The sequence below is a fragment of the Atta colombica genome, unplaced genomic scaffold (assembly GCF_001594045.1).
Source record: "Atta colombica isolate Treedump-2 unplaced genomic scaffold, Acol1.0 scaffold187, whole genome shotgun sequence".
Lineage (NCBI taxonomy): Eukaryota > Metazoa > Arthropoda > Insecta > Hymenoptera > Formicidae > Atta > Atta colombica.
The window spans coordinates 2,907,127-2,918,219 of record NW_017259279.1 but is presented as its reverse complement, the minus strand read 5'-3'; the positions used below and the strand labels follow the sequence as shown (position 1 = coordinate 2,918,219).

The 11,093-nt window shown below is 28.5% G+C and overlaps 1 protein-coding gene across 1 annotated transcript in view; it reads right to left on the bottom strand.

Annotated features, from left to right (window-relative positions):
- Positions 1–5,484, bottom strand: part of LOC108686531 (glutamate receptor ionotropic, NMDA 2B) — a 90,088-nt gene extending 84,604 nt beyond the window's left edge. The window contains exons 1-2 of the mRNA XM_018191884.1: positions 5,194–5,484; positions 1,129–1,300 (exon numbers count right to left, since the gene is read on the bottom strand). Of these exons, the coding sequence (XP_018047373.1) occupies positions 1,129–1,300; positions 5,194–5,484 (463 nt within the window). The remainder of the gene's footprint in view (positions 1–1,128; positions 1,301–5,193) is intronic.
- Between the last annotated feature and the right edge of the window lie 5,609 nt (positions 5,485–11,093).

Genomic DNA, 11,093 nt, shown 5'->3' with positions numbered 1-11,093 from the left:
AAATATAATATATATTTATATAATATATATAATATATACAAAATTTGTCGCGTCATTATTTTTACATTGCATCAGACATGTATTTTAAATTAAGATTATATTATCCTGCATGTTACTTTTATACGTTTGGTTTTCACTTCCTAATTATTTCGCATTACTCGGCATTTTCTACGTTGCTGCAATAGGTACTGTATAACAAAGATTAAAAAATACAAAATAAATTTCTATTTCGTGTAAAATAGAAATTCATTCTTTAGTTACGTTAGAACTATAAATTATAATCTTTATTTAGCTTTACAAAAAAGTAATTACATAAATCGTCAAAAGGATAAATCTAAGTCATTTTACATTTCTGCTTTGCATTCGTTTGATAACAGAGAATCTCTTTATCGCAAGACTAAAGTGCTGATTTGTATCCAATGGGCACAAAGAACGATATTAGTGAAAGGAATATAGTCCTTCGTTCAGATTTTGTTTGATAAAGGCCAAGCCTCATAAAAGTCTCCAATGTCTCTAAAGAAATGAGTTCGTATTGAGCTAAGACTTTCTGTTCTTTTCATGAACCTGCTACGATTCCGAAAAATCTCATCATTTGCCATTTCACACGTAAATCCTTTTCACGATCATAAAAATAAAAAGTTAAAAATGGTCAGGCTTTTTTCGTCATTCGAAACTCCTTTTAAAACTTTTTATAATCTTTTCATTTGCAAATCAACAAATTTAATGTACGACTTATATTACTCTTTTCATAAAATTAAACACTAAATATTTACATACCAAATTTGTTAGTGAGAACAAAAGTTCAATTTTTGTATGTATTATTCATTTAGTAGAAATTAAAAATGCATTTTTTTTCATACATATATTGCATTTCCAATGCAAAAATGTCAACTGCATTTCGCAAAAAATTGAATACCGACTGTATATTAAAAATTAAAATACAAATATATATTTAAAAAATATATATTTAAAAAATACATTAATTTGTTAATATTTGACTTAATTTTATATAACGTAAAATACTTTTGTTAATATATTTACATAATGTACGATGTGATGGAATGTATAATAATAATAATAATAATATGTGGCTAACAATGCTATCAATCAAGCGAGATTAATACTCACCAGTTGGGCTAGGTGTAAGTTCCTTCATCGCTATCTTGACATGAAGATCATATCGCTGGAAAAGCCCCAGCCTTGGACCCCTCGTACTTCTCTGCAGCGTGTTAATAGCGGTAGTGACTGCTCTGGTGTATTCTCTCACGCCGAAGGATTTGTACGGTACCATCATGCCCATCTGTTACACAAATATGATGGAGGAAATATGAAATTTTAGTAAGGCGCCTGTTAGACTGTGTGTCTTACAGATGTATATCATGCGTTTTCGGACGGTGCAGAAACGAACAATGTCAGGTGATAAATCATTTTCGCGTTCCATCAAACGGTGAGAAAGATCGTCAACAGGTTGTACAAAACGATATTTCGCCAAGTTTCGACCGAGACGTGGTAGTTGACGCGGCCACTATGTTACAAATGGTCCGAGTTTAGCAACGAGTGTTATTGTACAATATATATTCATTCGTGACATGTACGATTGCGTTGGGAAATACGTCCATTACATATAATTTTACTTTATCATCATTATTGTTGTATTGTGTTGTAATTCTTCTCTTTACTGAATTTTGCTTAATTTATGTTAATTTAATATTTGACCAAATTGGACTGTATTATTTTGTTATATTGTTTATTTGTTTTATGATAAATTGGATTGTATTATTTTGTTATATTGTTTACTTGTTTAATGAACAATAAATATTGATTAATATATAAATAATCTAATAATCTTAATGATAAATTATTTTTTATTCATATTTTATTCATATTTTATTTTTTTTTATTCATTTTTTATTCTTCGCGTCAAAGAATTATATCACGTCCGTTTGTTACACAAATATAAAAGAGAAAATATATAATTTTGATCCATTTCAAACTAATCAAATTAAATTATTTTCTATGCTAATTCGTGCACTTTTTCTCTTCTAAAGTTAAGAGAAACCGGTGAGCACTATGAGTCACGAGGTACCATAGGTCATCGATTGTTTAACATAATCTACAATAGAATGTTTAAATTAATACTACTAATACAATACGACTGTTACTTCGTTGCTCATACTTTTTATCTAAGTGGCAGTGATTAAATTTCAATGTATCGAAAAGCATATCGTTCGCCTAGGTCCATATCTTAAATTTGGATTATTCGCGTCCCCGCGTTGTCGCACTTACTCGCAGACACTCCCGTTACGATAATTAAGCGGTATTACTTAATCTAGGCCTGATCGTTTTTTACGTCTGTCTCTAATGGCGGTAGACTTCTCAATGAGAATGTCATGGCGTCTCTTCTCTCGTCTTGACATGCGCAGTTCGTAGGAACTACTTTCATACTCTCATGCTTTCATACTCATTAAATGCTTAATTATTATTTATTATTATAATATCGTTTATACATATATTCCAATTTTCTTCTTCCTGTTATCTAAATATATAAAATAATAATTTTGATAAGATATACCTTGTCGGCGTTCGCTTAAGCGCCAAGTGCAGCATCTTCTGCCATCTGTTTTGTGATTATGTTGCCTATTTTGCGCTAATTATCACTCGAAACTTGCCAATTTCGGCATAGAATTACTTATCTTTACTGCACCTATCGTCCTAAAATGATTTTACATTCAGATTCTGCATTTTAGCATAATCGTATGCGTTTCCGACTTGCATGCGAGAGAGGCTAAATCTCAAAATTCTGGAATCAATTCAATCTTTTCAATTGTAGGAGAAACTGAGTATAGCGATCAAGTAGTGAGTGCCAGAGACATAATATAATTATTTCATCCGCGGAATTAATTAATTAGAGTACTTAATTAGAGAATATTCAGAATACGGTCACACTCCTATTCCGAATCTAACCGTTGAGGTCGACCGGAACCTATTCCTCCCCCTTCCTTCATCTAATCGCATTGAGGCATCTCACCCCTATATATCTTCATAAAGAATCAGTCAGATTGAAATATCAGTTACCGATTTCAAAAGTAGAAATTTCAAGCTCTCAAATACTTTTTGATTTTTTTGTTTGCGATAATTTTTCACCGAGTTGTGGTGTTCTGAATATTGCACAATTTTGAGTGTTCTAAAGTGTTCCCAATTTTTTGTTAAGTAGTGTATATAGATTACGTATTTATATCTAAATAAGAAAAAGTAAATACATTGTGACTTTTGATAGATCGTACAGTTTTGTCATTATATTATCAAACTATTTAATTGGGCGATTAATATTTCCTTTGTCTAATGTCTTATATTGTAAATTGTGATATCGATATGTAAATATTTAGTTTAACGCTTCTTAAATATTAATGACAGTTCGTTACAATTTTTACTTGTCGCCAGTTTGTTGCACCGCATCACGATCAACAATACATTAAGCACTCAAAACGATCAGAAAAGTGCAGCAAGAGGGCATCTTGTTCACTTTATTAGCACAAGAATGGACTAGCGCGCACCTGTTGCATAAATCGATCGATGCGAATGAATACCTACGTGTAGGCTTAGACTGGACAGCGGCTTACGTTTCAATCTATCAATAATGCTTTTTAGCAAAAGACCAGTTACTTTAAAGTAATTCTTTAAGCAAGTCGTTTCATCATATTTCTGCAACGATCAGGACTTTGGTTTTTGGCACAATATTTTTTCTATAATTTTAAGGTATAATACAATCATGAAAGGTTTTGATTTAATATTAAATTTTTAATCTGCAAGCGTAAAGAAAAATGAAATACTAGATCTTTCATTATCAATATTATACAGTTTATTTGGAAATAAAATAATTTTTTTTATTTAACTAAAATATTAAGAAATATTAATATTGTTTTCTAGACATACAAAATATGTTAGTATTGCTTTTAATAATTTATACACATCTGCGATAAATGTAAAAATGTATTCTAAAAAGATTTATAATTTTTAATTCTTTATTTCAAGCACATTTAGAGATATAAAAATATTTTCTATAGAAATATTTTCATTCATAATATTATCACCTATCATGACATTAAATCGAGAAAAATTTCATTTTAATAAGTATTCTCTCAAATATCGTTTGAATAACAGATTTAACTCGGAGAAGTGACGTAATCCATCGATTATTGGTAACGAATCGCACCACTAACCGTATATCTACTGACTTTAATTGCACTCTATTCCGAAGTATAGACGGTACTTGTGCTACAATCAATGTATTAAATGGAGACGAGAATCTATAAATTGACTCATTGTGGATCGACATGGATTTGAAAAATCGAGAAAAAATTCATGAATCCATGAAAATGAGTGGTTTCCTGAAAATTTCCATTCGATTAAGTTCGAATAATACTGAGGTAACTATCCCCGAATAATGTGAGTTATTATTGACTTGATGAATTCATTAACATTCATTAAAGGTGGTTATCTCCACGTCGAATATTCCCAACATTTAAAAACTTTTCATCAACTGCATTTAAATGAAGTTGACAACTAGAAGAGTATAATTTGTGCAAAAAAACTTAACTTAATTAAATACCCAAATTGTAAAATATTTTATCTAAAGAATACATAATTGATAACCCATTAATATAATAATGGAAAAAAAAGCGAAAAGAATTGTACAATAAATTGATTACCGTAAAAATTATAAAAATGCACAAAGATTTGTGCAAGTCATAACAAATTTATTGTATAGTATCTGTATATCTTTTTTGTAATATTAAAAATTAAATACACTTTCTTTTAGTAATTGATAATTTTAAAGGATAATTTTAATTACATACATATATTATATCTTTTAATTTAAAATAAAAGTGTTTCTAATAATACAGAATTTATTGAGTATTAAATAATATATTTTTCGATATAATGCTTTTTTAATAAATTTTTCATAATATGCAAAACAAATTTTCGCATTTTGTCAATAAAACATTCGTACGGCTTTTTCAATCTATCCTCGAAAATACTTTTTAAATTAAAACATAATAAATTTACATTATAAACTTACTTTAAACTTTTTATATCAAGGATACAAAATGTTCTCCTTTGGAAGAAACATTTCAATAAATGATGGATTCAAGAATTCTTTTTACCAAATCCATTTCAGAAAAAAGTTATTACCTTGAGATCGGTGATGTTATAATTATTCCCCACAGAAGACTGCGGTGTGAAACGTGTAGGGGTAGTTGTGGTGGTTGTGGTAGTCGGAAATGATCGCTGTCTCGTTGAGTTCGATAGTCTACTTCCTTCACCGATACGAACTGCTGAATTGCCTCTACCCACATTTACGCCCTTGGAAACCGTTCCTCTGTTTCCGATTTTGATGCCTCCTTCTCTAATAGTGTTACCCGGTGGACTACCTAGCACCAACAACGGTGCCATCACCAACGAGAGGATCCACGCAGTCCTCATGGCTTTGTTGCTCGAAACAACAACCATTTTTGTCACGAGATGGTGATCTGTCGACGATTGATTCGATTGAGTACCGCTTCTTCGTGCTATCTTGACACTGCGCTTCCATTCAAAATACTGGTGAATTCTTTAGCGTCGCGATGACGCAACGCAATTGCATGCACGCGCATTTCTGCTGTCGTAACGTCGTCTCATCGCGGTTTGATTCGCCTAAAATACAAATTTAAAATTTGTTAATATCAAATAAACAATGATTCAAGTATAGAAATCACAAAAAAGTTAAAAAAAGTTCTGTTAATCTTAGATAATTATAGCTTTTATTCAAAATTAAAATTTCTCAATATATTACATTCAATATTTTGTTTTTAACCATATATTTTACTGTAAGTATGTTTTACTATCTTAAATTTTTAATTAAATCATTATCCCTTCGAAGGAAACGGAACACGTGTAAATACTTAATGTACATACGACAATAAATACAAGACATGTTGAAATAATCCTTCATATTTCTCATTAAAGCTTTAGCTAAGAAGGTCTTTAATTTAGTTGCCCTAATTTGCCATCAGAGCAAATACAGGCTCATCCTAAGGTTAATTCTCTTTAATTCCTCGGTTCGCTCCACCTCTTTTGTACTATTATCTAAATCGGGAGTTACAGTTTGGTATGTCTATAGAATACGTCTATAGAATACATCTTCGACCAGTGAGCTATGTGATAAGGTTTTTGTTTTAGAGAGAATTGCATATGGATCAATCAAAGAACAGACGGCTGTATATAATGGTCAATTTCCCGTAGGATTAGTCGGACAGTTTGATCGGTCATCGCTACCTGTCATCGTACATGTATGTGAAATGCTCTATCTGACAGATCGAGTCTATCACAAATCGAGTCTGCACGTTGATACCATAAATCTGTAAAGTCTAATCGGATAAATTCCAATTTCATGAACTTACAGCTTTGACATACATGTATTATTTTCATGAATTAAAAATAATCTAATTTTTACCTTTAATTTTTAAATTTAAACCTTTTAAATTAAAGAAATATATATAATTGGAATATTATTACTCTTTCTATTTATTTAAAATATTTTATAATACTGGATGAGATGTGAATGCAAATTTAAATGTTACGTCATATTTTGTAAGAGAAATGCGATAAAAAAATAAGGTAAAACTTGTTAACAAGTTGGCTGATCAAAATTTGCATAAATGTGACAAATAAAATGAAAAAGTAACATACATTAATAACACAATTAAGACAATATTTAGTTAGTTTTAAATAAAAAAAACAGAACATCTTGTTTAAATCATCATAAGATATATGTCCTAAAATTATACTTCTTAAATTATTAAGAATTTTCTAATGGAAATTATCATTACAGAACAGAAATTTCCAAAATTTCTAAAATTGACAGAAAAAAAAACGTATATGTTTGTTTCAAATATTATATATATAAGGATGTCTATTTGATGTTTTATTTTCTTTTAATATGTAATAAAAAAAAATAAAATAATTTGAAAAGAAATGCTGAAAGTTATATTAAGTATAAATCATTTCATTCGAAAGTTGATATCTGAATGTTGTATTCAGAGCACATAAAAAAGATACATATTTTCTTATGGAAATATGATATCTAGGAATAGAGCAGCAAGCATGCTTCATGTTCAAATATAATCCTTATATCATACTTTAAAAAATTTCAAATAGAACTTTCTACTTTCAAGAGTCTTTCTTCAGTTTCAGAATTTTTCGATCTGATTTTTCGGACTTCACTAGAATACTTCAGTCTTCTAAAGAACTTTCAAGTCCTGTAACGAGCGAAACTTTTGATCTTACATAAGTTCAGCGACTAATCGGCAATATCTAAAAGAAAAAAACTTTTGATATATTCGGTAATATTTAAAAGAAAAAAAAACTTTCGATTTTGAAGAAAATATAGTCAATGAAAATATGAAATATATCAAATTAGATTCAATCAATTTATTACATAAAATAATTTTAACCGTATGTAGAATATATTTGTATTGCCAATTATAAACAATTACATTTTACGTAAACTATGTGTTTAAATATTTTCTATTAAATTAAGTTTTAGTCAACTGTAACTTTAAAATATTATATTATTATATTCCAAGAAATTAAAAAAATTTCTTGATTTTTAGCTTATACTTAATGAACATTGCAACTTTGATGTTAACATCATAAATTTTCATAAATTTTATGGATTCTCGGTTGTCTTAAACAAAACTCAAGTTTCTATAAAACTGCATGTTATTTACTTCAATTGTTCAAATATGTCAATCGTGTTAAACAGAAGTTTACCAACTTTTGTAAGATTTTCTATTCTAAAATAAGTTCCTATTGTGGCGTGAAAGCTTTTCACAGCTTTTTTTTCGTAACATAAAACGTATGTATTGGTCCTTTCACGTTACGGTCGACAATTTTTAAGTTTCATCGAACTTCAATCATTCAACTTCCAGTAACAAATGTGAACAAGATTGTATTGTATCATTGATGCGTATATCTAGAACATATATATAAAACTAATAGCAAGATAATTTATTGTATAATTTTTATATTTTTCATTGTAGATCTACTATAAAAAAATTGTAAAAATATATATGAAATATTATGATTTAAGTGATTTTTCATTAACCGATATATAAACTTTGTCCCATAGAAAATATATGAAGTGTTGTCGATAACGAAAATAATATATTGCCGATATTTCCTACTTTATTTCTCGATTGTCAGACCTGCATTCAAAATGACGTTTGTTTCAACTTTGACATGCTGGCAGCTGTTTCATTATTGCAATGTTTCTACTACGCAGACTCTCGTCGGTTCCGATTGCAATTTATATTTTGAACACGTATGAAATGGTATACATATGACATGACGATAGGTATTTTTAAACATTTAGTTATCTTTCTCGGGGACTGCTATTAATCATTGACATGGTAATAGAGTGATTTGCATGGAAATCGTAATAATAGAAGCATTATAAGCATTAACATTACATACGATTTGTAATTTACAAGTAATATGCTTGACTTTATATGCAAACAATTTTAATCCCAAGCCAGCATTATACATTCAAATGTAAAATGTAAAACGTAGACGACTGGTACAAATTCAATTGCGACGCATTGCATTGTATTTCCTACTTGCATAATAATAATTTTTATGCCAGTATAATGCGAATGCAACATATAATTAAGATGCCTTATAGCCAATGATTTCTCTTAATATAAGCGTATAATTTAAATAATAAACTATCTCATAAAATTTTGCTTTAAATAGAATTTAATAGTTATTTAAAGTTATTATATTATTTAACTGTAGATTATATAGCAATTTTATTATTAATATGTTTATGAATTTATTTTTTCGGATAGAAAGTATACTTTAATGTAACAATCTATATATTAGATATATATATATATATATATACATCAGATTAATTCTTCAGAACTTTGAAACAGTTAAATAGCTAAAGATAAAGGGATTTAGTACTTATCTTATATAAGTAATTGGTTAACAATTTGAGAGTTGAATGAAAGTAGACAACATAGTGACAGTTCCATCCTCATAACATAAATTCTTCCTTAACTTTTTATGAGATACTTTCATCTTGTCAAGTTTGTCTGAGTTTATTGTGAAAGTTTATTTCATTCTCTCCTTTTCCTTTCGAACTTCTTTGAAGACGATTTTCGAAGTCAAATATTTGTTTTAGACCGTGATGCAAGAACATCTAATGATCCTCATAAGATCGAGCTTATTTGTGTTAAAATATATACTGTACAAAAATACATTATTTATTTCTGTTATAGACCTACAATCGAAGATAAAATCATCATTTGTCGAATTTAAAATCGTTATTTGTCAAATTCAAAAAAAGAGTTCCTGAAAGCTGAATCTAAAAAAATTTGTGCAAGTTGTTTTGCACATTTACAATAAAATATCATTATTAAAATATACTTTATTTATTAATTCTGAACTATTTAAATATTATATTTTATGAATTCTTGAAGAAATTACTGTTATATGGTGCAAGGGAGAATAATATTTTTACTTTTATAACTTTTATGTAATCGAATCCTTCACAATATAAATATTTACGAAATGTCAGCATCTCAGTAGGCAGTCAACGAGTCGATAGGCGATTAGAGTGGTCCATAGGGTATATTGGCACAAGCATACAGCTACGAGACGGTTGAGTTTTTACTGCCACGTATTGCTTTGACCTACGTTTATCGTCCTTACGTATCAGATTTCGCGATATTAAACCACGTCTCATACGGATGGCCTTTGGTAAACCGTCGTCGCGGATTCCTGTGGCCTGGCTCTATCTCTGAGCCCTTGTATCTTCTATTAAGGCGCCAAACTAACCAACACATAAGGGAACTAGCTGCCGCTATCCATTGATCTATTTGTGATAATTACACATCCAATTAACAAGCACATTTGTAACATCAAACGTCGGATATTAAATCGGCTACTAACAATAATAATAATTCTAATATAATAATTCTAATATAGAAAGAACGTAAATACCGAACAATTATTTTTAAGAAACAGAATTTAATACACTTATATAATATAAAGATTATTAGAATTTAATACACTTATATAATATTAAGATTCATAATTTATAAATCAATTCTAATATTTGCAAAAATAGATAAATTTAATGAATATTCGATTAACTTCTTTGATATTTTTTGTTTAAAAATTCAAGCAATTTCTTTGTACATATATAAAAAAATAAATAATTATTGGGATAATTTTTATAAAAAGATGGAAACTGCATTACAAACAGTGATATAGTAAATTGTGAACATGACCGAGTTTAATAAACAATGTAATAAAATATATCCAGTCATAATGCTAGGATTTTTTTCTTGTATCAAATTCATGAAATTTTTTTTAATATTGCCTTATGGTTCAATTCATCATATCATTGAATATCGTAAGTATTTTTCACATATTTATTTCTTCATGGATATTTTCATCTTCTTCATAAGAAATATATCCATCATCTCTATTCTTCTCAACCACTACTTTTGAAACAAAATTAACTAACATTATATATTGAAGGAATGTGTGTGTGTGTGTGTGTGTGTGTGTGTGTGTGTGTGTGTGTGTGTGTGTGTGTATCTAGAAGCTATTTTGATTGAAAATCGAAACGCGGCTCTGATTACGAACTTCTGACGTGATTAAGTAGCGCTATGTAGGTTAATTAACATTGTTCATGTAAACGTCGATTAATGGCAATGCTAGTATGTATCACGTTATAATAAATAAATACTATAAGTTCAAACAATGTATTAATTTGATATATTATCTAAAATCATAAATATTAAAAATATCTAAAAAATATTCATGTTTCTCTCTCTTCAAATCTTTTTTCTCTCTTTGTTTAAATAAAGTTTGATTACTATTATATTTCATAAAGTAAATATTCTTTAAATACTAATATTTAAAAAAAAAATTTACGATTAAATATTATTTATAATAATTATTAAATTAACTAATTACTATTAAGCTGTCAACATCAAGTTGTTATCAGTCATTCGAATCGCAGAAATTTGTTATTATAA